Genomic DNA, 27,351 nt, shown 5'->3' on the forward strand with positions numbered 1-27,351 from the left:
AATTTCGACAAGCATGGTTGGCTTCCTTGCGAGGCCTTATCACCCGCGATCTAGGTAGATGAAAGGACCGGGATTGATCCATGCGGCTGTACATACATACATAACTACTGGCAGTCGGTACATCACTGGCATATAATGGCATAACCTGGGGAGGATACGAGGGTAAAAAGATAGTAATTTCCTTTGTTGGAATGAACAAAAACTTGATCACTATTTTCTGTGCAAGAGTAGAATGGTAGTCTGTGGTCATAGTAGCGTATACCTGGAACTGTTCTAGAAGGATGTCGGTCTCCGGGGAAATCTCGAGCGGAACGTCCCGAACGGAGATCCTTGGACTGTCTGCCTGAGGCAGCATCCCTCTCCGCCTTCATTCCGCTCCGCCTTTCCATCCCGCCGCCTTTCTCCATTTCCCTCCGTCCCACGCGCGCTCAACCATCCGAGTCGCAAATCCTTTCCCTCGGCCATGGATATCGACGACATCCTTGCCTCCGTCGACCGCGGCGATGTCTCCACGCCGGAATCCGCCAGTCTCGACCACCAGCTCCTCACGCGCTTCTGGGTCGCCGAACGCGGCGTGTCGGAGCTCCTCCCATGGCCGGGACCACTGATGGAGCGCATGATGGAGCGCGTGAAAAGACAAGTCAGTTGCCTTCCTCTACCTTCTCTATCAATACTAATTATATCTTCTCAGATTGAATCAATCGAAGACCTCGCCGCCTCCTCATCCGACCCCCTCCCCACCACGACCACCCACAATCCCACACTCAACCTCAAACTCTCAATCCTACAAACCGACCTCGCCCGCACCCAATACCTCATCCGCTCTCTCCTCCGCCAACGGCTCTCCAAACTCACCACCCACAGCATGCATTACCTCCTCCTTATCGCCTCCAGCCCCGCCAACACGAACCCCCAATCCTCCACCTCCACCTCCCAACCGCCCTCCACCCAGCAACAACCCGAAGACTCCATCCCCAACCTCACAGCCGTCACCGACCCCTCCCCGCTCTCCCCGCAAGAGGTCACATTCCTGCACGCCCACCAGACGCTTCTTGCGGGCCACTTCGGCGCCTCGTTCCTCTCCTCGTTTCCTCCGCAGCTGCGCCGTCTGGACGATAACGCCGGCGGCACGAGTATGGTGCAGGGTCCGGAGTTGAAGGAGGTGGTGTTCGTGAGGTGTCTCGTGGAGGAGGTCATGGTTGTTGTGCCACCGGGGGATGGCATCGAGGAGGAGCAGTTCGGGACGGCGATGCGAATGGGTGATGTTTGGGCGGTTCGGTGGGAGGGTATTCGGGGGGCTTGGGTGAGGGGGGAGGTTGAGATTCTATAGGGGAATTGATCTCTCTCGACCACTCTCTGTGGGTGTGGGTGTTTCTGGATACCTGCTTCATTTCTTTTCTATTTGGTCTTGTTGGTTGGTTATGGGAATGATGCATCTGCCATGCCATTTTAGCATTTTCTAGGGCGTTAGCATGGGGTGTCTACTTTCTGTTTTGCTTCTATCTGTCTGTCTTGTTGTATTTCCATTATGATGTGATAATAGATATAGATGCCTAGATGCCTTTATATCCCGAGGGTTGATTTGTTTCATCTTTGTGTCGTGCCTTGGGGCTTTACATATCTGAATTCCTTCACGGAGCTCATCTAAATTTATATTTGAAATATAGATAGGGAGTGCCTGATATTGATCGTCTAGATTGATTGATGTGTAGGTTGTATGTATGAAAAAAGGTAACTATGTATCTTATACAAATGGTGTGATGGTTTATTGCTCGTATGTCTTAAGAGTGAGCATAATCAATTAAATCTATCAACTACCTACCTACCTGCTCAAGATATGATCGAGAACATTACAGAAAACTTACTAGGTTGTATGTCAAAATCCCGTCTTGAGAAGAGGGTCTTCAGGGAGGGCTCTATACTCTTCCGCCTTAAATACATAATGTAATAGATTTCCTACAAAGAAGGATTCAACACAGTGAAGTTCTTCCCATGAACTTTGAAATGTATTTTACTGCTTTTTTCCCCTCTCTTTTCTTGATGAAAAATGAAATTGATCACTCCCACACCGCTTGTCTCTGATCGTTCACATCATTCAGCTCATCCCAGAAGAGCAAATCATAATAATTCATATTGCTGGTCATGCATCGCCGGAAGCTCGTCGATCCATCCATCTACTGACCATAAAGGTGCAGATAGAAGAGGAAGAGAAAACAAGAAAAGGAAGAAAGAAAACAGAAAAACAACGACCAGGCCAAAATCTATGTGAACAGGAAAATAAAAATGAAGCCTCATTATGCGCCCTTCACCGCTAAGCTCAATATGTTTCAAACCCACAAAGTTATACCGAAATAACAAGGTTTCCCAGATCGATGGGAAAACGAGATCAATGAATCAAGGCTAAAAAGGAAGAAAGAATGGAAAAGGAAAGGGGGAAAGAACTCGGAGGGATTCTCAGGCGAGGTATCCGTAAGTCGGAGGATCTTCTCCCACCCGATCCAGGTATTCGCGGTCGATCAAGCTTTCAATACGTCGCTTGATCATGTTCACGTCAGGGACGAAGCGGGATGCGAGTTGGCTAAGGACTTCGCCGACAAGCATGGTGTGCGCGAGTTGTTTGCGTTGCCTATTGCACGTTAGCTGAATGTTTGAGGAATAGGACCGAATGCAGAGCAGCTTACTTCATGATTCGCACGATGGCTGCCTCGACCGTGGAATTACGCTCTTCGGTCATGCGCTTCTCCGTGTCCTTTCTCTGGTCCTGGTTTTCGACCTTGTTGGCACCGCCGCTGACAACGCCGATGCGGACCTTCATGTACGGGCTGTGGAAGTCGTTGTTGAAGAAAAAGGCATCGTTAGGTTTCACATCCTTGCTCATCGGTTCCTTCTTCAGGACTCGTGTCTTAGGTGCAACAGCCAAGGATTGCAAATTTCGGATCAGGTCATGTTCAGGGATGAGCGTCCGAGCTTGAATCTCTTCAAAGGTAAGAGACTTGTCGGCGGGCAAGTCGTTGAATAGCAACAGAATGATCATAGCGTAGGTGGAAACATTGAGCTCATGGCGTTGAGTCTTGCCGTTGGATCTCTGGAAGGTCGCGCGAATATCGGCCGAGCCCATGCTGGTTTGCCACGAGAGCTTCCGGCCGCTGTGCTTGCCCAGGTAGAACTTCTCGAAGCTCTGCTTGACACTCTCAACTTCCCTCGGGATGATGCAAGAGGACTGGGCGGCGCCGTCACCCTTGGTGGCGGACATCACTTCCATCGGCCACATGGTACTGGTAAGAACATTGACCTCCAGATCGATTGGTTTGCGGCTAGGGTCTCCTGCCTGTCGAATGTGTTCTTTGTAACTGGCACACAGATCCTCGGATATTGTCATGTCCTTAAACATGGACTCTAAACGCTGCGTGAACTGATTGCCAACCTCCATCTTCATCTTCGAGATCATCTGCCGTTCTGCATCCATGCTGACTGCGCGCTTCATCAGCAGACGCCGAGACAGATGCTTCTTGTAGTATGCTTCGAAAAGATCCTTGTCCTTGACATAGCGCAGGAGCGTAATGCCATTATCAAGGAGAGAGTCAACCTCGCTTTCGGTCTTGCCCTTAATACCCTTCTTCAGGTTCTCATCGAAGAAAAGAGACAAGTATTCCGAGCTGCGTGAGTTTGTATTGATAAACTCCGAAAAGCTAGTGGTGATAGCACTTTGCATGACGTGATCGGACTGGAACGAGTTCTGCCAGATCTTGTCGAACTTCGTTTTGAGAGCCAAGATATCGTCCACCCACTTGATAGCAGAGACCGTCTGCTGATTCACAGGCCGTTCTTTCTCCTTCTCCGGTTTCTTTCCACCATCGGCGTTCTTCTCTGTCGGCTTTGCCTGGGGTGCTTGGGCGGACGCTGCAGAAGCATTAATCTCTCTTCCCAGGTCCACTATGCGCTTTTGAACAGCCGCAGTCAGAGGGGTCTTCTTGCTGTCCACTCGCGCGTTGAGTGTATAGACACTTCGCAAGACATCCAAGCGGTCATTGTCGATCATATTCTTGACGCCAGTCCCTTCGAGTTGAACAACCTCGGCAATGTTGTTGCGGATCAGCTCATTGTCCAGGACGTCTCTGATTTTCGACTCGGACAGAGGGGATAGCGTGTATAGACAGCGTTCCTTTTCTTCCGCTATGCGCTCGGAAGCGACTTTACAGAATGTAGCCGCGTCTGCCGTATCCAGCAATCGTTTGCCTTCCGCTCGATAGAAGGCTCGGCTTGTCTCGAGAAAAGCTGGTTCGAAGATAGTCAGATAGAGTCTCGATGACTCCTCCTCCGTGATAGTCTCGTAGAGACCCTCAAGCATGTAGACGCAGTGTCGAATCAATGTCCGGTCTATGATATGCCCTGACCGTTCTAGCTGGATCATGAAGAGTATTGTGGATTCCAGGACGCTAACGACGCTCGTTTCTAGATCCGACCGGATTTGGGCTCGGAGGACAGAATCACGGAACAGAGCCATGGCGGCAACATAGATCGATGGCCGTCCCTTATCCGTAGAAACCACTCGGTCCTATTTCAACGAAACTCGTTAATTCTTCCCATCCTAGATAGCCATTCAATAACACATGTGGACTTACCATGTACATGAGAACGTCGGTGATCATGCTCATGCATAATTGATGGTCCTCCCACACTTCCCTGAGAGCCGCCAAAAACTTCTCACCTGCCGCCCTCTTCTCGTTTGCCTGATCTCCCGCATCTCCAGTGTCCTTTGTCAGAAGAAGTCCAGGAGCAATTGCCTCCGTGACTCGCTTCTGGACATCGGTATCTAGCCATTCCTGCTCCAACTCCTTGACTTTTTCGTAAAGATCATTACCGCGCGTCATCAAAACAGTATTATAGGCATTTCGATATAGCTGCTCGAAGGATAGGCTGGAGGCGTTCTTGGTGTGGATCATCTTAAGAGACGTGGAGAGGACATTCCAGTAGGTTTCGAATTCGTCAGTTTTGCTCGAGGTCAGGCCCTACAAGTAGATAGTTAGGATAGGCACTCTGAGACCTAGACCCCCAGGATATAAGTCATGGAATTTCTCTGCCGTTGCCCGAGTATCCGTCGCCATCGGAGAGTTCTTCCACGAGGATATTGAGCACATCCACCAACACGATTCCAGCTTGAAAACGGAACATAGGGGAAATATCTTACCCGTCGGGGGGCCCGAATCTTGTGTCTTGCTCTCATAGCCATGCTGCTAAGCAATGGTGAACTGCCATCCACCTGCACTCGCGAAGACCTCAGTTGAGCGGGGCTAATTGAGGATGAGAGCTCTCAGACAAGGCAATAATGAACTGATCACGATCCAGACGCAGACCGACCGAGTCCTTCTGGCAGGGAGTTCTCTTGGCAGGGACCACCAATGAGAGCACCGATTCACTGGATTCGCAACGAGCCTCGAGGACTGGAAGGGGAAGATAAAGCTTCTCATTGACGCCGCGGAGGAACACCGCAGCTGGAACAACGTAATTCCGGCGCAACTCCGGCCAAACTCCGTCATCGAGACGGATCTTCTTTCCTTACTTTCCTGAACATTCCTCTGGCAACTTTCGTCCCTTAATCTGCGCCGGAATACTCCAACACTCACCACGCTCAATTTCACCATGCGCTCTGCATTCTCGCTCCTCCGTGGCCTTCGTGCCACTCAACACTCTTTCCCTCGCACCGTCTCTCCCTCGACTTCACGATCTCTCTCACACTTGACCTACCGCTCGACTCGTCCCTCCCTCGCCTCGTTCTCTTCTCCCCTGAACATCCAGAACCGAGCACTCCTCCCAACATCTACGACTACCATCCGCCAAAACTCAAACTCCGCCCCCGCCAACAAACCCCTCACAGACCAGGAATCCAGCGCGGCCCGCGACGCCGAGAATGAAGAACAGAACCGCAAGCGCCGCGAAGAGGAACCCGCCTACCAGCTCGTCTTCACCTGCAAGCCGTGCGGCGAGCGCTCGGCGCATCGTGTCTCTAAGCACGGGTATCACCGCGGCACAGTCCTGATTAAGTGCCCGACGTGCCAGAACCGCCATGTCATGAGCGACCATTTGAATATCTTCTTTGACAAGAAGACCACGATAGAGGATATCTTGGCCGAGAAGGGTGCAAAGGTCACGAAGGGGTATGTGGATGGAGATATGGAGTTCTGGGATGATGGTGTGGCGCATAAGAGATCTGGCTCTGGGGAGTCGTCTTCGTGAATGATTTGATTCTGGGGAATGATTTGGAATGATTTGACTACTGCTGGTGTTTTGTCAAAGTTGGCGCTTTTCGTGCGCAAGGTACAGAGAAAAGTGATTGGCGTTAGATTGATTGATTTTGTCCTAGATACCTTGGCGATGTTGTACATTACACACTCTGCTCCGATATGTACTATAAACTAGCTTGAAGATAAGACGGGGGAAGAAAAAGAAGTGAACATAAGATATAAATATTTTGTACTATGAAATGAAAATCTATCCCAGATCTCCGAACTCCGGACTTTTATTTTGTATATTCACATCACAAAAACATGCTCGCAAAAGTGATCAGATAATAGACCCAAGCAGGGCTCGGCTTACCAGCCCCGTCTCTTGGACCGGTGCTCCATTCCCCTCTCCCGTCTCTTGTCATGCTTCCGGTCGTTTCTGCGCTTCTTGTCACGTTCATATTTCTCTGGCTCGGTTACGGCCTCGATGCGTCTCTTGGCTCGGCGGCCTTCCCGTCGTTCCTTGATGGATTCTTGGACAAGGGCCATTTGGTTCACGAATTCCGTGGTGCCCAGCTTCTTCTGGATGAGGTCAAGGACCTCGTGGCAGCTGGACACAAGAGCCTTGTACGAGTTGCGGAAGCCCTCGTCGGATGAACGAGGAGGTGGAATTGACGCGTCCGTCAGGTGTTGAAGAGGAACAAGGATAACGGAAAGGGACGGTTTGATCTGCTCGGCCTCGAGATGCCGGAAAAGAGCAGCCAGGAGTCCGATGGAGGCGGTCTTGGGGATCAAAGCCGCTGCCCGGGTGTTGATGAACTCTCGGCGGAGGGTAGAAGACGCTTGGACGAAGATATAATGAAGGGCGGTCTGTTCTTTCGGCGTCGTCTCTTCCTCATCGGCATCCTCGTCGCTGTCGCTATCGTCCGAGTCGGCTTCCTGGTTATCTGTCTTGGAGATCATGAGGCCATTTTGGGCACAGCAGCGGGCAAGGAAGATGATGTTGCGCACGCTCTGCATGGCAAGCTCCTCGCTGACGTAGGGAGTACGGAGACAGCGCAAACCGGCACGGATCAGATGAATCATCGCGTCCTTGTCTAGCGCTAACCCGGCGGTACTGGGCAAGGGAATTGAACCGTAGCCGGTTTCCGCATTCGATCGGGCAAGGTCTGCAAGCCAAGTGCCAACAAGGTTCGCGGCGCAGGTCTTGACCCAAGCATGGGGGTAGAAAAGACTCTCCCGGATAGAGAACCAGATGTTAGCACAGTCCTTAGAAATCGCAATCGAAGGGACGGCCTTGCAGATCTTGGCGAAGAGCTGGAGCGAGAAATAGAGCGTTTGCCAGTTCTCCGTGCCCTCGGCTTCAAGGATAGGCTTCATCACAGACGGTAGAGTCTCTCTGACGAAACGAGCTTGCTTCTCTTTTTCTGTCTCTTCCGACTCGAAGTAAATCCTCATGGCCTGCAAACCGGTGCTGGTCAGGAGCATATTGTCCGTCTGCTCAAGCCACGAGCGTAGGGGCGTGAGGAAGGTCTTCATCGTCTCCCTGTCCGCCCTGCTGTAGAACTGGCTTAGCAGAGCACCTGCCATCTCACGACACTCGGGTGCGTCGTCATTCGACATGACAATAACGATGGGCAGGAAGAAAGTGCCGACAATGTCTTGAGCCAGCTCATGTCCTGTTTTGGACAGCAACAAATTGATCGCTTCCATAACGGACTGACGGCCTTCGGGATGCTTGTATTCAAGGTTTTTGGCCATGAAACTTAATTGTTTCGTCCACCGGTTCTTAGCCTGAGGGTACTCGAGAAGGAAGTGAACGTAAACACCGCGTGCGAGATCGCGCGCAGAGCGAGTCTGGTTGGTAACCATCATAGAAGCGATATGGTCGACCAGCTCGTACATTTCAGGCACCACAAACTTTCGAGCCATGACAGCCCGGATGAAGTTGAAAGTCACGCCCTGGCGATCCGGCTCCTCGATGTCAGATGTGAGACGCTGGAGAAGGTAGGCAAGGTGTCCGTCCCTGAGTTTGGTGCTCTTTCTCTCCCTTAGCATGGCGGATATCAATTTCAAGGATGCCTGCGCGGCTTCGGTATTCGTGCTGGGGGCTTCCTTGACCACCTTCACGGCTTCAGTGAAGTACACGTGGGAGTTGCTGTCGAGCTCGGGCAAGGGAAGTTTAATGATTGTTGATAGCAACCGAAGGGCCGATACCTTTACTTCTTCATGCGATTGGACCAATGCGTCGCCAATAACCGGAACGAAGCCGGAGATGTTCGCCGGAGTGAGTAGAGAGTCGAACTTGTTGATAGTTGAGCGCAGAATATCCAGCGCAAAGCGGGTCAGCTTGTAAACATGAGAAGAAGTTGTATCTTTCTTCTCGCCCCGTTTTCTAATCCGGACCAAGAAGCGCTCCTCCGCGGCGGAAACATCGGTTCGTTTCTCGTTTTGCTTTGGGTCCTTGTACGAATCCTTGATGACTTCGTAGCAAAACACCAGAAGTTCACGGCTTTCCGCACCGGGGTTTCTCAGAAGACCGACTCCAATTCTCCGTAAAAGCTCGTCGACCTTTCTCACAATGCTGGAATTCAGCTTCTCCCGGAGGAGCGACTGGAGAGGCTGGATTAGGCGAGCCAGATTGCGAACAGAGGCGTTCTTTGCGAGCAGTTCCATCGAGTCGTAGCTCTTGCTACTCTTCACTTCCTTCATTTTACTGATATAATCTGCCGCATCCTTTTCTTGACCAACGGTTCCGAAAGTGTCGTCCATCACCACCGCTGTGAGATCTCCCAAGCAGTAATCCAGGTCTCCTTGTTTAAATTCATCTGTCGTCACCACGAGCATGGAATGGACGGTGAAAGAGAGAACGTGGAGCTGGTAACCCTTTGTCAGGGTACCTCTGAGCTCCTTGAGAATATAAGCAAAGTAGACAGGCCCCAGGAGCAGGGCGATATCGTTAATTGTCTTCCTCGCCGTGTCTCGAGCGTCTTGTGATTTGCTCTTAAGAGTGTTAGAGACATCCGATAGAACAGGCGGTAGTCGAATGGCCATTTCTGCCTCCGGCAGCAACTTCAAAAGTTTGATACATGTCACCGCGGCAGGTAGTCGCAGACTCATCTGCGCTTCATCCTTGTGGTGAATGAAGTCTGTGAGGAAAGGGATGAAGTTCGTGGTCAGTTCAGTCGCAACCTTGGCCGCAGAGGGCAAGGTTCGAGCTAGGTTGCATTTCGAAGAAGTCGTAAGTTCGACTCCTTCCATTCCATCCTCGGTGGCTTCTTTGGGCACGCTCTTTTGGCTCATAGCGGTCGTCAAGGCATCGGACATCCTACCCAGGAGCCTGAGAATGTTCCTTTCCATCTCTGACTTGCTCTGCATGTATCCACGGTACCTGCGGAAGATAGCCCTAAATTGGCTCCAGTCTAATGATTCGGCAAGAGCACCGATTGTGGCCACGGCTTCTGCGGTCAGGTTATGGGCACTCTCCTCGACTTCTTCGTCGAACACAAAGTGCTCATTGAGAGGAATGAAGATAGTGCTGATGTTCGAGGCTTGCAGTTTGCCTTGAGCTGCCTCGCTAGCAAGACGGCGCAGAGCTCGTAGACGGCGATGTTGCTGGATATGGAGGACGTTGTTAAAGAAAGACGCTTCTTCATCATCGCCGACAAGCAACACGTGCATATCTTGCACAGCAGGTCTGTCAGGGTTCAATTTGACGAAATAACCGAGAGCTGAGACAAACTCTGACCGAACCAACTCAGACTTTTGCCGGATACCACCTTGCAAGGCCGGGAACAAGACATCCCGGACCAAAGGCTCGAATTCCTCCGCATCGTTGCCGTTGTTGGCGGCGGCTCTCTCAATGAACCTTTTCAGACCAAAGGAGGAGCTTGATCTGATGGCGAGTTCATCATCGTCTTTGGCATGGTATAGCATATTAAAAAGCAGGGGCCGCCACTGCTTAGCGTTGAATGTTTCCCACAGGCTCTCGTTGATCTTTCTGAAAGCCTGCAGCCGTCGTTCATAATCCACTTCGAGCTTCTTCATTGACCTAGAGTTCAGGTCCTCACAAAGGCTTGCTACTTCAATGAGTTCAAGATCATGCTTTGAAAGTGCCGCGAAAACCCTAGACAGGACCTCTCGGTTCGCATCGTCCCTAAAGTAGTCGAACATGGAAGAAACAGCCTCAAAGACCTCATGAAGAATCTTCGAATCTTCTTGGGGATTAAACAAGGGCAAGAAGTGCTCCAAACTGCGTAAAAGACCGGATTTTGTCCTCGGCGAAACTCGATCGGCGGGCTGGCGAAGGAGATAGGTCGTAATGTTGACCAAGCGCGAGGTCTCTCCCGAAGATTCCACACATGGGGCAAGAAGAGATAGAGTTTGGACACCTGAATTCAACACATGTCGCGATGGGCCTCGCTTCAGAAGGCTACCGAGATGAGACAGAGAATGCTCGATATAAGGTGCCAGAACTGCGGACCGGATCTCCTCCGCAGAGAAATCACTCATTGTCTCCTGCTCTTCAAGCTGCTTCCCAGTGGAAAGGTTGATCAATGGGGTCAAAATCTCGTCGAGGACAAAGATCTTGACCTCATCACGAGCCGACTCCACTCCCAGACAGTCGATAATTTTAGTCAAGAGAGTATTGTTGTACTCGACGAGATAGAAAGAGGATCTAGGAGCCAAAGCCCAAACTCGGAACAACTTCAGAAGCCCAGAAACGCCTTGCGTAGTTTCTGTCGCAAAGTTATCCAGCCTCGGGTTGACAACTTCGTCGAAGATGACACAGACATAGGGAGACCAGTCTCGGTCCTGCGAGATAGAGAAAATAAGTTCAAGGCACCTGATGCACGTGTATCGAATGTTGCGCAACACTGTCAAAAGTCGTTCTCTCTGCGGATCGGCGGCCTCAGTCGTTTGTTCTTTTCCTAGCTCACGACACGCCTGGACCAGACAGTATAAGACAACATCCATTGACTGTTGCGCATAAGGCGCCATTCGGCTTTGAAGCGTCTCAAACACGGTCTCAATCATTCTTAGCAAACCCATCTGCCTTCTCGGGCTGGTGATCTCGCGAGAAAGAGCCTGATTGTCAACCTTGCCATCTTGAACCAAGTGGACGTCACTGAGAGGTCCGAAGGATACCTGCATGAAGAGTTCAAATTCTCGGTCAGGCAACTGTGATAAGGTTCTCAGGATAGCCTTCCTGCGTCCTTGTTGGCCTGCTTGGGTCGAGCTCGCACCAGCCTTTGAGATCATCCGACCATACAGAAGTCGGAGAAGAACGGGGATAAGATCACCCCTATGGGCTTCGTCAATGACGCTATCTTCACCTCCGACATGGACAAAAATCGAGAGCTCATCCTTGAATCGGGCTTCGTCAAGAATGTTCAACAGGTTTTCTCGGTAAGGTGTGACACTAGGAGTCTTCCAAGTGAAAAGGGCTTTCAGGGTAGACTTCTGGATTTCGGAGTTTCCGTGACAGAGCAAGCCAAATAACGCATCGTGGACCTCAGGCGCTCTGTAAAGAACCTTAGGGTTGACAAATTGGCCTAGAAGCCCTAAGAAAGCCAGTCGATCGTGGAATCCCCATGTGATATAACCAGATTCCTCGGACTTGTCGTTCGTACCCGACGGGACATCTTCTTCATCCCGTGTTGCCCAGGAAAGGAACAGTGGAATAACCTGGCGGGAACGCTTTTCAGCGATATTAGGGATAGCATTCAAAACTCGCAGCGCGTGGGTCCGAGGAGAAGGAGGAACGACTTCGGAAAACCTGTGGTCCTTCTCGAAGTTCCGTAGCAGAATCGAAGCGGGCTGTTCGAGACTCTCAAAGTTTTTGGCACAAAGGTGCTCAACCTTGGCGGCGTTGTAGCATTGGAAAGCCCCTGCCGCAAAGCTATCCACGTTTTCCTCGTCCTCAGGTTCTTCCGTGGACACTGAGCCTCTCTCTTCGAGCCACTGAATGGCCAAATCAGACACAATCCTTTCCCCCTCTGGCTGCTCGCTCACTATCTTCAGAGCAGCAGCGGAGTCATCCCACAAGGGGGCCATCTTCTTCGAGAACAACCCAAAGCAGAAATTTGGGATCAATCGAGGCATCCACCTGCGTGAAACGACTTGGGGGTAAGCAATGGAAAGCTTGCGGACCTGCATTGACAGGTATCGGGCGGATTGAAGTGTTAGGGGGCTCTCTTCAATCTCGACAGCCACGGAAATCAACGAAGAATCCTCGCCCGAGGCCTCAACTATCGCCCGCAGAATCTTCAGCGAGAGGAGCCTCAGATGATGGGATGGACCGCCCAGGTTGGTGATTAAAACGTCTGCAAATTCTTCCAGCGAAGGCTTCTTCAGATCAAGTTGCTCAGAGCATGTCAAGACGTAAGAAAGCGTTGCCTCAAGGAAAACATCCAAACGCGAATACTTGGATGCAACTGCACTTATTTTGTCCCAAAGATCTGGGTCCACACCCCCTGTAAGTTTTGCCAATTCAACGTAACTCTTGAAACCCTGTCCAAGGAAGAATTTTGTCGCAGGTGACAAGTCGGAATCAGTGCTCTTTAGGGTGCGGTCCAATTGATCATGGAAAATCCGGCTCATTTCGGGTAATAGTGATGGTTCTGTGGATAAAGACAAGGCCGTGGGAAGCTGAGAGTAGGCGTTAAGAAGAGTAACGTCAGTGGCGCTGGGCTTGTTGTTGCTCAGAGTCTCCTTGATTCGATTCTTCCAGGGACCGGGGCAGGTAATATAGCCAGGTTTAGACGCGTCGGATGTAACGCAGCCAGTCTGGCTTAAGCGCAGTAGGGCCAAACAAAGCTCATACTCGCGCTCCTGCCACGAGGCGTTGACAAACCTAGAGTTCAGACGATTAGATTACGGGGGGATTCAACATGGCTCCATACATGACTTACTTTTGGAAATAGGGCAGAACAACGCTATGAAACCTTTCTGCGCCCCACTCCGAAAACATGGAGCAGAACGATAAGAAGTGCTTGGAAAGTTGGTCGCTCGTAGCAGCTTCCATTATGGAGCGCATGAACGGTAGCATTTCGTCCATGGGAGCGAGTTGAAGCGCATAGGCGACAGCTGTGAGAAGCTGGGGTGCAGCCTCTGCATACGCCTCAGACGCCGCAGATGCCGACTGCAAAAGAAGAAGCAAGGTCTGGAAAACGGGTTTCCAATTCTGCACACGCGATCCTTTGCGGACAGAGATGCAAAGGAAGAGTAGACGGCAGCCGGCGTTCGCTTGCTGCTTCCCGGCCTTTCGACCGTTCTTTTCAGCATAGGATATGACCGTGCCCAATATCGGTTCGAATGTCTGGGAAGTTGTGCCATGCATGACGTTGACTAGAACACCGCTGACGACTTCTAAGCCCAGGCTGCTCTGCAGACCATCGTCTGTAGCAATGTTGTCCATTAAACAGCTGAAGATATCGGTTCCGTTTGAGTGGAGCCCGTACTTGATGCCTTTTATGGCATCAGAGAACATGGCCATCAATCCTTCCTTGTATATTTCGACACTCTTAGCTTCCGCTTCCGTCTGTCGCAAATCGTGTAGCAAGAAAGATACTGCACGCTGAAGCGGCGTGTTGTTCTTGTAGTAAACCAGGCCCGCCTTTCGAATGAGGAAGGAGATGGATTCGGCGGCGAACCGGGCCACAAAAGGCTTCTGTCGCTCCTTTCCCAGGTACGGAGTCATTATGCCCAACAGCTGTCTCAAGTCCGGAACGAGAAGTCGTGAAAGGAACTTGAAAATCCAGGCGAGACACGTAAAACTCCATTCAACGACTTCGACTTCCGGATGAGTGGCAGCAACGGACGCTACCAAGCTCACCGAAGTAGCAAAGTGCTTTTCGAATCGTGCGCCCAAGTCCCTCGCAAACTGAGCCAGAAGACTCAGCAGCGGCTCCATCGACAGTTGATCTCGTTTCTCAATGAATTCCACCAGCAGGTCCATTATTTTATCCTCGTAGTACAAGATCTGGGCAAGACTTTCGCATAGCGGATTGACTCGGCGAACAAACTTTGAAAAATTATCGGACAGGTTCAATTCGGTCCAGTGGTCGAAGGCGGATCGAAAGTAGGACGAGGTCTCATCATCCTCCTCGCCGAAGTTCGGTTGGCGCACGCGATGGATGGGATCGATTTTCAGTTTTGCGACACGCTGCGAAAACGGCTCGAATCGATGCGACTTGGTCGTCTCTGTTCCCTTTTTTACGCGCTTCACGGGCTTAGACCGCGAAGCGGACGACGCTGCTACCATCTTGAAAGCGACGGTATCCCGACAAGGCAGCGCCGGTTGGGGTATCGTATGAAATTTGTGTCGTGGAGAGACTCGACAGTTGTATTTTCTTGTCTATCTCATCGACAAAAAAATTCATCGGCGGCGCCGCAGCTTTCTTCCGGTGCGGAGATTAGCGTCGGTCTTTGCGGATGGCGCTAGGCCATATGCGGACTAGGGCGTATATCCCTTATCTATCTCTACCATTGGCCCCTCCCTTCCTCACATTCCAAGCACAGGCTGTACTCTCAGAAAGAAATGCAATGCCACTCACTGATATGCTGCATGATGTTGGTACCTACGCTCATGAACAAAGCATGTGGTCTCAGTGGTGGTCATCTCTATGATGTCAACCAATCGTTATTCTAAGTGTCGCTCGAAATAATGCAAAACGAACGGCCACGGATGAACCAGCCAACACATCGCCATCTCTCACCGCCCATATGATACACAAGCAAGGTCTTCCATGCAACGTCTCTGTGATTATCACTTCACCTCTCCCTTTCAGCCATGGATTCAGACCTGAGATTCATTTAGCTTGTATCCTATTGGGAGACCTATTGCAGCAAAATTCACCATGGAAGGTTCAGAATCTCATAGTTCGCCCAATACTCGCCTTGCTGCCCCTCGGCACAGCTTGTCTCGCGAACTGTAGCATTGGAATCTCCACCCGTCGAGGCTGCAAGTGGTTTCTTTTCGGCAAGATCCCCGATTTTCTCTTTGACTTTCTTGATTTTCTCGAGATTTCGCTGCATTAGTAACCTTCAAGGGGTTTTCAATTTCAGGAAGAAGACATCGAGCAAGCATCTGCTGTTCGTTCTCTGAAAATGTTAAATGCAACGATACGGATGAATATATCTCGTCTGTCTTCCCAGTGCCACCAGCGTTCTCAATTGCGAATGACTGTTCTGGTGGACTCTCTTTCCATTCGAGGGTATGAATGCCAGGTTGGTATCTTGGGCTGTGGTGTGGCGTCGCTTTCGTCGACCAAGTCCCTTCAGCCAGTTCATTGATCACTTCATTTCCATTCCAAAGGTTGGGTGGTGGAGAGGGTCTCGTTCTCCCTGGCTGGCGCGGCAGAAGGCACATCCCGTTGAGATCAGGGGTAGGGTCAATGCTCCTGATCGGGATGGCAGGCTTTAGTCGGCAGTCTTTGACACAATAAGTGCATTTAATGCCATTTGTAATAAAAATTGAAAGTCGAAACCTACCATCCCGACCTGGAGCCAGTCGCATTTGTCCACTTGGGATTTGGAAACTGACAGCGAATCCCGTAGGCGGAACAGTTCGTGCATGGCATTCTTATATCTGTGTCACATCGAACCTATTGATCAATGGACGATGTTTAGCCATAGGGTGAGTCGAGGTTAGATTGAATGGAAACTTTCGTTTGGCCATACTATTCGACTACGGCATATCTAGTTTGAATGGAGGTTATCAAAGGCTCGACAATGAAGTCTTTTCATGGATCACAAGCAAGTGCATACCTCGCAAGCACGTGCAGCCCGAGTCCTGGTGCGGGTGTCAGAAGCAATCATTTAAATCAAATGCATGTCCTTTTGTAACATCTCAGGGAAGCATTTGAAGATCCACGTACCTGATATATTGGAACCCCTTCCTCTGGCCAGCCTCGGCGCTGGAACTTTTAGGCCGCTGCATCATTCTTTCAGGGACTTTGATATATGGACTCTCTGAGGGATACCACAAAACAATGTACTCCCTATACCAACCCACAAGCTGTACGAGAGCCAACTTATGTAGGATCCTTACCAATACTTCATTTCATGCCTTGGCAGTCAGACATCCATGTCTAATCGGCCGGGGGTTGATTCCCGAGCGATACCGACTTATAGATTTATAGTCTCGGAAATCATTTGGTGCTGATGGAACTAAGCTAAGACGGAATACCTATCAAACCCAAAGTATCCCCATTGAAACCCGAGCCAAATTCCGATATCAGTATTTGAAGCTTGACAATGTTTTATAAGCCGGTCAGGTATTAACAAAAATTTGCTGCCGAATAGGTCATTCTCGATCGACTTTTGGCAGAAATACTCTGCCTCATAGATAACTGCGCCGCATGAATACCATTTCATACTAGATAGAGTCGTCATGTATATTTGGGGCGGTGGAGTCCATATCACACGGTATATCGAAGCTATAGCGTCCCTGCGATCCTCAACCTAGGAGAATTTTGATTAGTATGAAGACTTCATTACTACGTGAGTAGAACAGTTTGATAGATCATGTCCAATCAATAGATTAATCCAATGCGTTGAAGAATCTGGCATTTGTTAACCTAGAATACAGATCGATTAGTCATGTCCTGCCAAGCCCTCACGTGCTGCCCTCACCGCATCCGGCAGGTGGATGAAATTCACGGCAAAATAGGTAATCGAATTCAGTTATGCTACTCCGTACTTATTCTGTACTTCTAAGATTAATATCACCACTTCTGCGACACATAATCACTGAGGATTATGTGGATCTCATCCCTTGCACCATAAAAACTCCTCTTCATCAGACTCTGCATTAGCATTCGAATGATGACATCCAAAATGTGAGTCCAAAGAAACTTTTATATTACATAACACACCAATAATCTAACACTATCCTTAGAATCGTGCTCGGTGATGTGAACTGCGAGTTCCGCGAGGTGTTCACGAAGCTTGCCAAACTCCATGTCAAGCAGAATTTCGCACTTGCCATTATCACCGGTGACCTTTTCGGCGACTGCTCGACCGAGCATGAACTAGATGAGGTGACGGCATTGCTGAATGGGAATACCAACGTCCCACTCCCAACCTATTTTGGGCTGGGTAATCGCCCTCTCCCCACCAGGGTGATCGAGAGAATCGAGGCCAACGACGAAGTCTGCCCTAATCTGTTTTTCCTGGGAAGACGCGGCACCCTCAAGACGGCAGAAGGCATCCGCATCGTTGCTCTCGGAGGTAATTTCGAGACAGAAAACAAGTCGACCGACAAGTTTCACCCTGCCTACACAGAGTCAGATGCCCGATCTCTCAACGGTGCCCACCATGCCGACATCCTCGTCACTCATCAATGGCCCAAGGGCATTCGCACCGGCTCCAAGGTATCATTACCAGAGGACGCAACGCCACCGCAGGAGATCCAGTGTATCGCAGATCTCTGCTCCACCCTCAAGCCTCGCTACCACCTGACCTCCTCCGGCAACTTTTTCTATGAGCGCGAACCTTTCTTCCACATGCCCACCGAAGACAGCCCCGACGCGAAGCCCCTCACCCGTTTCATCAGCCTCGCATCCTACAGCAAAACCTCCAAGCAGAAATGGATGTACGCATTCACTCTCGACCCTAACGCTCCTCATCCCTTGACCGTCCCCGTTGGCGCCACCGCATGCCCTCTCCCAACTCCCCAAGCCAAGCGGAAGCCCTTCGCCAGCCAAAACGAGTCCTATTCCCGCTTCGCCGTCGACGACGATCACTCCCACCGTCCCCGGAAGCGAGCCCGCGCGCCTCCCCCAGGCCCCGACCAGTGCTTCTTCTGCCTCTCCAACCCCAACATCGCAACCCACCTCATCACCTCCATCGGTAACGAAAGCTACCTCACCACCGCAAAGGGACCCCTCCCCACGTCCAAAACCTTCCCCGCCCTCGGCTTCCCCGGCCACATGCTCATCATCCCCTTCACCCACTCCCCCACCCTCAACAGCATCTCCGACCCGGAATCCCGCACCGCCACCTACTCCGAGATGCAGCGCTACCGATCAGCTCTGCACTCTATGCTTCACCGCCGCGCCTCAGGCGCCCTCGGCGCCGTCACCTGGGAAGTGAGCCGCGGCAACGGCATCCACGTGCACTGGCAGTTCCTGCCCGTACCGTCGGCGCTCATCAAGCGCGGCCTCGTCACCGCCGCCTTCAAAGTCGAGGCCGAGAACCTCAAGTATCCCAAATTCGAGTCCGCCTCGAACACCGCCGACCCCAGCGCCGAGGCCGGCGATTTCTTCCGCCTCTGGATCTGGGATCCCCCCTCCGAGGGATCAGAGACCGAGCCTCAAGACCAAGACCAAACCGAAGCTGAGTCACAACCAGACAGCCCAAAGGCTCCTGGGACTGAAAAATCCATCATTTTGCCTTTGGGACCGGAATTCCGGTTCGATTTGCAATTCGGGCGCCGAGTCATGGCTAAGCTGATGGAATTGGAGAAGCGCATTAATTGGAAGAATGACGTGCAGTCGGAAGCAGAGGAGGAGAAGGATGCGACGGCATTCAAGGAAGCCTTTAAAGAATTTGACTTTACGCTAGAGGAATAGATAGCTTGGAACTTATCCCCCTTCTTCGTCTTCTTCATGAACTCATTGGTTTGGTTATTGTCGGGCTGCACTATGTATATCCATGTATTCTATAGGATTTAGGGATTGAATTTGAATGTGGAATTGGAGCTCAACAGATTGGTGAATGGCTAGTTCGCACATATAATTTTTCTCTGCCCAGAGAACTAGTTATCATGTGAAATTCAGGACAAACAGTCAACAACGCATACAATAACAAAACAAATGTCAATACCTAAAGCATGAGCAGAAACGAGATATGAAAACCACGTTCTCAAAAAGATATCATTCAAATTGCACGTTACCGATATTCAAAAGTCAAGCCCAACACCCTGTTCCAAATTTTGTTCACATAGGATAACAATCACATAAATCCGCCCCAAGACTCCGTAATTTGAAGATCGCCCGTTTTGTTTCAATATACATATACATATGAAATAGCCAAAATCTTCGAGCGATCAAAAGCATAAAATCCAAGAAAGGTAACATAAAAAATACAAGACGCCGCCGAAGGAAGGAATTGTTTCATTCAGGGACAGTTGTCACCGGTTATACGTCTCGGTAAGAGTTAGGAGCCGGCTTGCGTCCACTCTGCAGCAGACTCGGGGGCCGGCCCGAGTCGGCGGTCATTTCGTGAGGAGCAGCCGTAGCAGTGAATGGCGGAGGCGGCGACGAAGGAATACTTGGGGACATAGCCTGATAGACAGGTGCCTGGTTAAATCCTGGGGAGGGTTGTCGGTATGGGACCGGGCGAGGACCATCCATGGGAGAGATAGACTGTCCCATAGACGCCTGGTTGAAGCCTGGAGAGGGTTGCCGGTATGGGATCGGGCGAGGACCATCCATGGGAGAGATAGAATGTCCCATAGGCGTCTGCGCGAAGCCCGGGGAGGGTTGGCGATAAGGGATTGGACGAGGAGCTTCTGCCGCGGGAGACATGGCCGGGCCCATGGCCATATACTGCGGTTGGGGAGTGTAGGTTCTCGGGACGGGTGATCTTGAATCCCAAGGGCCTGCACCGTTCGCAGGGGAGTAATCATGGTAAGGTTGTTGCTCGTATGGAAGCATGGGTGCCGGAGACCCCACGGCAGGAGAATGAGGAGTGTATGCTCTCGGAATGTCGTGTGCCCGAGACTCGGGGTGGAAACCGGACCCGCCCGTTCGAAGGGGTGGAACGCCCATGTAACCGGGGCCATGGTGACCACCTCCATTGTAGCTACTGTCGTTGTAGTCACTACCGTATTCACTGCCGTTGTAGCCCGCACCATTATAACCACTTGCGTTCGATCGAGGGGCGGAGGGCGTCCGATGAGGAGGTTTGTTCGCTGCGTTCAAGGGTTCCATTTCCATCGCCTCTGAGTGGGGGTCTGAATCCTCGACTCTCCTATTCACAGCATTATCCCAGGTAGGCATGGCAGGCAGAGCATCCTCATTGAACTTGCCATGACTAGGGCTCGATGGGGAATCGAAGCGCGCCACCTGCGCGCCGCGGTATCCTGTGGCCGGCGACGGAGACGGTTTATAGGGATCGTTGACCGGCGCAGGGGGTTGAATGGGTGGCGGTTGCATCGGAGGAGGTTGACTGTACGGTTGATTGTATGGTTGGGGTGTGTTGTACGGATCATCCATGTATTTGGGTTGCCGGTTTTTGTTTCGGGGAGACGGGCAGCAGCACGAACAACAACAGCTTTTGCAGCATTGGTAGCCACAGCATAGGCAGTTGATCACACAGGCGAGAACCGAAATAACGATAACACCTCCGACGATAATAGCGACGATAACGGGCCATCTTGCAAAAGGAATGATGGTCAGTATTCGGGGCAGGGTAAGAAAAGGCGGGAACTCCATAAAAATTGTTGAGGGGTTCACCTGAAGCAGCTCAAATGACATACTTGCAATAGGATTTGGCCATGCAATTGTCCCAACTCGACAAAGTTTCGGGTGCCTCCTTCAGATCACTTGCGATGTCCCGCGCCCATATCGGGAACGGTGTTACGGGCGTTGTATCCACCGGGCTCATTTTGGCGGATTATATTTGAGATCCTAGTGCCCCACAGCGAACACTTCTTTGGCAATAGCGCAATGCGCTGGTTTCTTTTGTTGATTTTATCCCACTATCACTTGGACTGTCACCGGCTCGTATCCCTGACGGACTTGGCGCAAGCATAAACTCTTGGGGGCCGGATACGATGCTGACTTGAGACTCGAATTTGGATCAGCTCAACTTGCTCGTCATGGATCTCTCCCGGAAAGCAGGTCGAGTACAATGTTCGAGCCGAAATAGGGTCTGTTATATGGAATAGTTGTTCGTGTGTCGTTAGGCGAATACCTCGGTCGAGGGTGGTGGGCGAAGTTTGGGAAAGGACTGTCGTAGAGTTCTGACTTCTGAAGTCAAAATAAAAATAGTATCGCAAGAGGCAATAGGTATTGTAAGAATGGAAGTTTAAGAAAGGACAGACTCGAAGCGAAAAAAAAAAGAGGACAATGAAGTGCGGTGCTGCGCCCAGGTGAGACCAGTTGCACCGCCTCTCTAGGGGGGTTTCAGCAGACCAGCAAGTCCGCAGACGATAAATGAAGATCTCTCCAGGAGAAATAAAATGAGAGTAGGTGGAATAATGAACAGATAAAGAGAGATTGGTAAGGATTAGACGAAGGGGGAAAAAGGGAGAGGGAGGTTGGCAAATAAGGCAACTCAAAAAAAAGGAAGAGAGAAAAAGGGACGACAACGCGGGGATCAGCATGTTCATCGCAATTGGCCGTAATACGGGATTAGGAACCCCGTCCCACGCCCGCCTGATCTTTGGCCCTTGAAACCGCTCGTTTTTCGCTGCCTTCTTCCCGACTCCATCTGCCTCTCCACCGTCGTCTGTCGATCCCAGTCGTTTGCTGGGCTTTAAGCGATTCCATTCTTATTGGCAGCCCATGCCTGCAAGTGTCCACTCTTTTTGATTCAGGAACTACTCAGCAAGGTACTAAACATGCATGCTTCGACAAAATGCAAGTATACGGTACTTTACGTGACAAGCCTCATCCGCAGGCAGCAACGATGTCAACTCAAGCCTCCAGGTTCTTCCTAAGTATAGAAGACCCTCCAGCCAGAATGGAGTAGCGCCCTTTGTGGCTCACGGGCCAATTCTGGAGACCCGGCGGCGAGTTAGTGTGAACACACGCTAGCAAAGAAAGAGAAGAAGGGGAGAAAAGAATACGAGTTAACTATTTTTGGTTTGGGAATTAGAAGAGTAGCAATGGAGCAAGCTCCAGAAGGCTAGAGTTTGGAAATACTGGCATGGGAACACGACCAGGGTATGTGCATGCTTATGCCACCAGCGGTATAAAAGCAAGGTATTTGCAGCATCTCTTTATTCTAAGAGTGAAAAGGGAGGGTCTGTAAAATTAGCCTCTGCGTACATGCTAGGGGGTCTCCATCTCAGGCATCCAGAGTACTCCCCTGACTAAATCATTAAATATGTAAAAGCGTATAAGAATAACCATAAAGAAACTCATAGACCGTCATGCATCCCTCCAGTTGTCACTCCTCGTATCAATCGTATAGGACGGAGAGCGGGATATTCCGATAACTGATCAAACGCCAGGGTAATTTAGAAGCAAACAAAGAAAACTTTCACAAAAAAAAAAAGGCTACAAAGCAAGCAATGATATGAAGATCAATGGTCCGTCAGGCACCTCATGTTCTCGGCCTTTACGCCTTCGAAGTTGGAGGAGGACCGGGCGGAGGTGCGTATGCCGGACCACCCTGGTATGCATTGGGTGGCGACTGTAGCTCGATCCCTGTTTGTTGTCCCCCGAAATATCCGTATGCTTGTGGTTGAGGCGTATATTGCGGTGGTGGCGGGTGCTGGAAATAGGGATCGGCGTAGGTTTGCGGATGCTGCTGATGCTGCTGGTACGACGGGGGAGGCCCGGCAAGCCAGGCAGTACCGGGATGAGGCCGAAGACCGCGAGTGCGACGTCGACGAGCGTTATAGCATCTGCCAAATCGTTAGAGTCTGGTGTTCTGCAGTCCGAAGAAACGAAGGAGGTCACATACGCGAATATGAAGAAAATGATGAAAGCACAGCCAACAATCACAGCGAAAGCGACCCAGCGACCCCAGTCCCACCAGGCGCTGCTCCGGCAGTACCGGTCGTAATAATCACTAGAACCCAATGGTCAGTCGTTGATCTAATGTTTTGACCAGCCGAGGTCAATACCATTGAGGAGTCGAAGGGGGAGAACCTACCATTCGCGACGAGGGAGAATCATGTCGGCTGAAGAAGGCCTCTCTTTTCCGAGGCTTTAGGGCGGAAAATGACGTCGATCGGGCGAAGGTCTAATAGTAAAAAGACAAAGACCAACAGTAGAGAAAGATCACCAAGATGGAAAAGGCACTTAGATGAAGGTCACAGAATACTGGTGATGATTTTTTTTAATACGAGCGAAAGGGCCCAAGCAGGAGTGATGCAAGGGGAAAGGGAAAAGAGTAGTAGAGAATCTTCTGGGGAGACTGAAGGCAGCAGCAAAGTGAGAAGTGGACATGCACGGGTAATTATGGGGGGGCGATTGGCGATTGGACGGTAAGGCTTAGGCTGTGGCGCAGTGGATGGCTGGGCGGCTTGGCAGCCTTAGGCGGCCATGGATGTCCGTTCTGGGAATGGAACATGTGGATGACTCAGCCAAATACGACAGAGGTGACCTTAGGCTCTTCCGTGTACTCCGTAGTCTGCCAAATTGCTGACAGCTTACAGGGGTACCGGGAAAATCGTCATAGTATTTATTCCTAACGCCGAATGGCAGGGTCATCACATCACCCATCTCCAGGTCAACGAACTACACCGGATTCACATTCAGACTGAGCTTATATCCTTGACGTAAGTATGTACATACTAACGAATGGCTCCTCTCCACACTCGTCATCCCACATTGGATTCAACCCAATCTACTGGTCAACTGAGCTTCAAGCCTTCAGCATCCGCCGATGCATCCAACCTACGGGATACCGTGACTTGAAATCCTCCCGGTCTGATGCGTTGTTCGCAGCCTATTCTGACCTGGTCCTCGAGGTCCAACTCATCTGTCACACCGACTCATGGTCCTGATCAATAGTTAACCAGTACAGCGCATACTCCGTAATGGCCCCTGTAGCAGGGCGCAGTCGATCCTATCGTGGCTTGATCGGGTTCTATTTTCTGAGTCGGAGACAACTGAGACATGGTTTTTGTCATCGACCGATCTGATCCGATCCATGGATTCAATATTGTTCCCCCAAGGGAGAAAGAGTCGGCCTTTGTTGCGGCTCATATATCCTACTACGCAGTAGAGCCTTGCCTTGCCTACTAGTAACATTCTAGACATTCTACACAATAAAAGGAATTAGTAGTAAACCGGCGTATTCGTTAGCATGCTTTAAGCCTAGTTACCTCGCCATGCCTATCTATACTTTTTCGGGCGCGGAGTACACTGTAGAAAGGCGAAGGGGGTTGTGTCGAGTTGTGTCATCATCCAGCCTGAGGCATCTGCATCCATCCGATGATAACGACCACAAATAATGACCAGGTCCCTTTTCTGCTGTCCCTCATGGCTGTCCCCTCCTTCCCACCCGGGATAAGTCTCTGTTTCATATTCATAGGGGGTGAGAAGGAACTTTTTCAGTCGACTTTCCCTCTCTCTCTCCGCCACGCAGCATTCAAGACAACGTGATACAACAACCCGAAGTCATTCCTCGATGGAAACCCACCAACTACCAGCCTGACTGGGTCAACCGGACACCCTGCCGATTCGCAGAAAATGCACGCGAACCGGGCAGCTGCCTATGACAAAGTCGGACGGAGCACAAGATGCTGACCCTAGAAGCCCTTGAACCTTCGCTGGGGGGTGGTTGGCGGGGTTGGATTTGCTGGAAAGGCATGGAGGGCTTGATTAGTTCCCGTCTTCGCATCTGCAATGCCAACGCATCAGTTGGTCTGTGTGCTGTCCGCATTACTCCTCCAACTCGCTCCTCGTAAATAAGATCGTGCATCTTATTTTTTTGCGTTCCCTTCCTGCCTGTCCCCTGAGTGTTTTCTTTTTCGTCCCGCGTTGATTCTTCCCCGCAGAGTACGGCGGAATTGCCGACTGACTGACTATTTTGCTCTTCAGACACCGTCTGCCCTAGATATTTAGTCTAGTGTCGATTATTTCGAACGTCTTCCCAAAAAAAATGCATTTATCTCCAATCGTTGCTAAGCTGCTCATTCTTTCACTGGATCGGGCGCCGATAGACACCCCCCGGAAACAAAAGACATACTATTAAAAAAAATACAAAGATGAATCGACATCGTTATCATGACAAATCACATGGGCAAACGAAACAAAAAAAGAGGCCAAAGATCAGAAAGACCAAAAAGTGATCACGCTCAAGTTGAATGTGCCTGGTTCACATCATTAACGTCATTACATCTGAGGCAGCTAGCCAAGTGTTGGATATCTTCTACGGAAATTTCATGATCAGGCATGACACGGGCAGATAGGAATAAGTCACGGAGGCGTCAAGACGCCTATCAGACTAAGTTCCTGACCCGACTTCGCATGTTGCGTCGCTCATCGGCTAGCTCGAGCGATGAGCCAGTGCAGAACCGCATCCAGGTTGGTTTCCTCTTTGGCACTGATCCCATAACAGCTCACTTCGCGACGAGTAATGGACTTCAGGTCCATCGCGTCGATCAGCTCGTCGACCGACAGTTTGTTCGAGAGGTCCGATTTGTTTCCAAGAACCAATAGAGGGATTCCATCTAATGTGGGCTTGGTCATCAATTCGTGCAGCTCGTCCGTCGCAACCGGTAAGGCAGCGCGATCTGCCGCATCCACAATATAGCTGGTCGGCAAGTCAGCAATGCTATACAAAATCGATAGTCCGTCGTCTCCGAACACTTACACGATCGCGTTGACGCCGCGGCAGTATCGCTCCCACATCGGTCGGAACCGCGGTTGCCCCCCTAGATCCCAACTTCACGATCGTTAGAACACTGGCGCTGAAGCTCATCGGCTGCAAGCCTGGAACACCAACCATTTCAAAGTCACATGGCCCTTCTGGACCCGCTTCGTATTGAAGCCGATGGTAGGGATAGAACTGCGATAATGTCTTAGCAAGAGAGCGACAGAGCTTTGCGACTAGGCTTGGACCCTACGCGCTAAGAACTTACTCTACAGTAAACTCGCCGCCCTATACATTCCCGTATCGATCAGATTAGCGACGATGGTTGGCAAAAAGAAACGCTCGATCGGTCGGCCGAGCTGGGTGGGGGAGAGAGCCCTACCGCGAGGACACGCAGCAGCGATGACTTTCCGGCATTCTGGAGTCCGATCATGGTGACATCCATCTCCGTCGCCCTACATTCACACCACACATGGCACCGCTCTTGTCAGGCCAAATAGCTCCATTTCTGCGGGGACGGGCCGGGGGAGGGACTATTCCCGAGGAACCGCGAAAAGCGATGACCTATTGGAAACAACGGCCCACTTACCAGAACATCCTCAAAAGCCAGTCATAGATGGTTCGAAAGATCCCCGCCATGATGAAAGGATAGACCAGAACCAGACAAACAACTGCACAACAGAAATTTACCAGAGCGATTTAAGCGGACAAACGAGAAGGCCGAGGAAGGCCGAGAATGACAAAGTCGGTGAAGGCAAATCAAAATCAAAAAAAGAGAAAAAAAAAAAAAAAAAGGCAAAAGTCAGGCTTGGCCCAAGCGGATGACGCAGGGTTTAATATATCGAAAGCTCAGATAAAAAAGCAAAGAAGGAAGAAGAAAAAAAAAAGTTTGGAGCTGGAAGAATGAGGGAGGTGGGGGGTGGGTGGAAGCAGATTTCCGCGACTCCGACAGAAAGCCCAGATGATGCGAAGTAGTCCAAACGCTGAAGGAGAAAAATGAGTGGGCGAGCGAGATACAACTGGGTTTTTAGGCGGCGTGGAAGAAGTAAACGACGACAGCTACCCAGCCGATCAGACAGACAGGCCGACGAGCTGAGGAGGGGAGCGAGGGAGCGAAGGAGAGGGGGAAGAAGGAGAGGATGAGAGGAAGAAAAAGTAATTAATTATTGCTCAGGGTCCAACCGCTGCAGCGAGAGAAGGTCGCTTTCAGGAGATGATGCGTGGGAGGAAGGATAATTGCCGTTCTGATACTGTCCTGCTTTGCGGTGAAACTAAACTGCTCCGATCTATGTGCACGCATGACCGTTCGCTCTTGCGCCGCCGGGGAGGGGAGCGCTTAGTTCGCCCGTGTCCCTTGTCAGTCTGGACATCTACTGCTTCCTAGGGGGAGAAAGGTCGACCAGCTAGACTAGTTGGCTAGTTAGTCCTGTGGCTGGGTCGCACGAGCGAGATTGATTTGCAAGAGTGGCCGTAGCCGGTGAGAAATCAAAGACGGTGGAATAATAACCTCGTGTAATGCCGTCCAGCAGATCGGGTCTTATCTCCAGAGGATAGTTACAGATAGTTAGAGATTGGTTTATTCTTCAGACCCTCAAGTCACGACGAGGGGAAAGAATCGGGTGCG

General features: G+C 50.8%; 9 protein-coding genes across 9 annotated transcripts; 3 read left to right on the top strand and 6 right to left on the bottom strand.

Annotated features, from left to right (window-relative positions):
• Positions 1–463: 463 nt before the first annotated feature.
• sld5 (putative GINS DNA replication complex subunit Sld5) lies at positions 464–1,330 on the top strand (the record flags this gene model as incomplete). Its single annotated transcript, XM_053098444.1, has 2 exons — positions 464–640; positions 692–1,330. 2 exons carry the CDS (start codon positions 464–466, stop codon positions 1,328–1,330), a joined length of 816 nt encoding a protein of 271 aa, XP_052961098.1.
• Positions 1,331–2,454: 1,124 nt separating this feature from the next.
• KD926_003956 (cullin family protein) lies at positions 2,455–5,230 on the bottom strand (the record flags this gene model as incomplete). Its single annotated transcript, XM_053098555.1, has 4 exons — positions 2,455–2,626; positions 2,682–4,555; positions 4,623–5,009; positions 5,189–5,230. The coding sequence occupies 4 exons, from the start codon at positions 5,228–5,230 to the stop codon at positions 2,455–2,457; spliced, it is 2,475 nt and encodes an 824-aa protein (XP_052961099.1).
• A 410-nt stretch (positions 5,231–5,640) lies between these two features.
• KD926_003957 (DNL-type zinc finger protein) lies at positions 5,641–6,234 on the top strand (the record flags this gene model as incomplete). The annotated part of the gene is made up of 1 exon (XM_053098665.1): positions 5,641–6,234. One exon carries the CDS (start codon positions 5,641–5,643, stop codon positions 6,232–6,234), a length of 594 nt encoding a protein of 197 aa, XP_052961100.1.
• A 356-nt stretch (positions 6,235–6,590) lies between these two features.
• Positions 6,591–14,487, bottom strand: KD926_003958 (putative HEAT repeat protein (DRIM); the record flags this gene model as incomplete). Its single annotated transcript, XM_053098774.1, has 2 exons — positions 6,591–13,077; positions 13,136–14,487. 2 exons carry the CDS (start codon positions 14,485–14,487, stop codon positions 6,591–6,593), a joined length of 7,839 nt encoding a protein of 2,612 aa, XP_052961101.1.
• Positions 14,488–14,996: 509 nt separating this feature from the next.
• Positions 14,997–15,260, bottom strand: KD926_003959 (uncharacterized protein; the record flags this gene model as incomplete). Its single annotated transcript, XM_053098882.1, has 2 exons — positions 14,997–15,027; positions 15,082–15,260. 2 exons carry the CDS (start codon positions 15,258–15,260, stop codon positions 14,997–14,999), a joined length of 210 nt encoding a protein of 69 aa, XP_052961102.1.
• Positions 15,261–17,048: 1,788 nt separating this feature from the next.
• Positions 17,049–18,799, top strand: KD926_003960 (CwfJ domain protein; the record flags this gene model as incomplete). The annotated part of the gene is made up of 2 exons (XM_053098993.1): positions 17,049–17,065; positions 17,125–18,799. The coding sequence occupies 2 exons, from the start codon at positions 17,049–17,051 to the stop codon at positions 18,797–18,799; spliced, it is 1,692 nt and encodes a 563-aa protein (XP_052961103.1).
• Positions 18,800–19,366: 567 nt separating this feature from the next.
• KD926_003961 (uncharacterized protein) lies at positions 19,367–20,837 on the bottom strand (the record flags this gene model as incomplete). The annotated part of the gene is made up of 2 exons (XM_053099103.1): positions 19,367–20,399; positions 20,710–20,837. The coding sequence occupies 2 exons, from the start codon at positions 20,835–20,837 to the stop codon at positions 19,367–19,369; spliced, it is 1,161 nt and encodes a 386-aa protein (XP_052961104.1).
• A 1,680-nt stretch (positions 20,838–22,517) lies between these two features.
• On the bottom strand, positions 22,518–23,080 carry KD926_003962 (resistance to Congo red protein; the record flags this gene model as incomplete). Its single annotated transcript, XM_053099213.1, has 3 exons — positions 22,518–22,806; positions 22,866–22,973; positions 23,058–23,080. 3 exons carry the CDS (start codon positions 23,078–23,080, stop codon positions 22,518–22,520), a joined length of 420 nt encoding a protein of 139 aa, XP_052961105.1.
• Positions 23,081–25,393: 2,313 nt separating this feature from the next.
• KD926_003963 (ADP-ribosylation factor-like protein) lies at positions 25,394–26,366 on the bottom strand (the record flags this gene model as incomplete). The annotated part of the gene is made up of 6 exons (XM_053099324.1): positions 25,394–25,667; positions 25,728–25,799; positions 25,860–25,922; positions 25,996–26,015; positions 26,110–26,182; positions 26,317–26,366. 6 exons carry the CDS (start codon positions 26,364–26,366, stop codon positions 25,394–25,396), a joined length of 552 nt encoding a protein of 183 aa, XP_052961106.1.
• Positions 26,367–27,351: the final 985 nt, after the last annotated feature.

The sequence above is a fragment of the Aspergillus affinis genome (assembly GCF_023601865.1).
Source record: "Aspergillus affinis strain CMG 70 chromosome Unknown NODE_1_length_919884_cov_86_970707, whole genome shotgun sequence".
NCBI classification, from domain to species: Eukaryota; Fungi; Ascomycota; class Eurotiomycetes; order Eurotiales; family Aspergillaceae; genus Aspergillus; species Aspergillus affinis.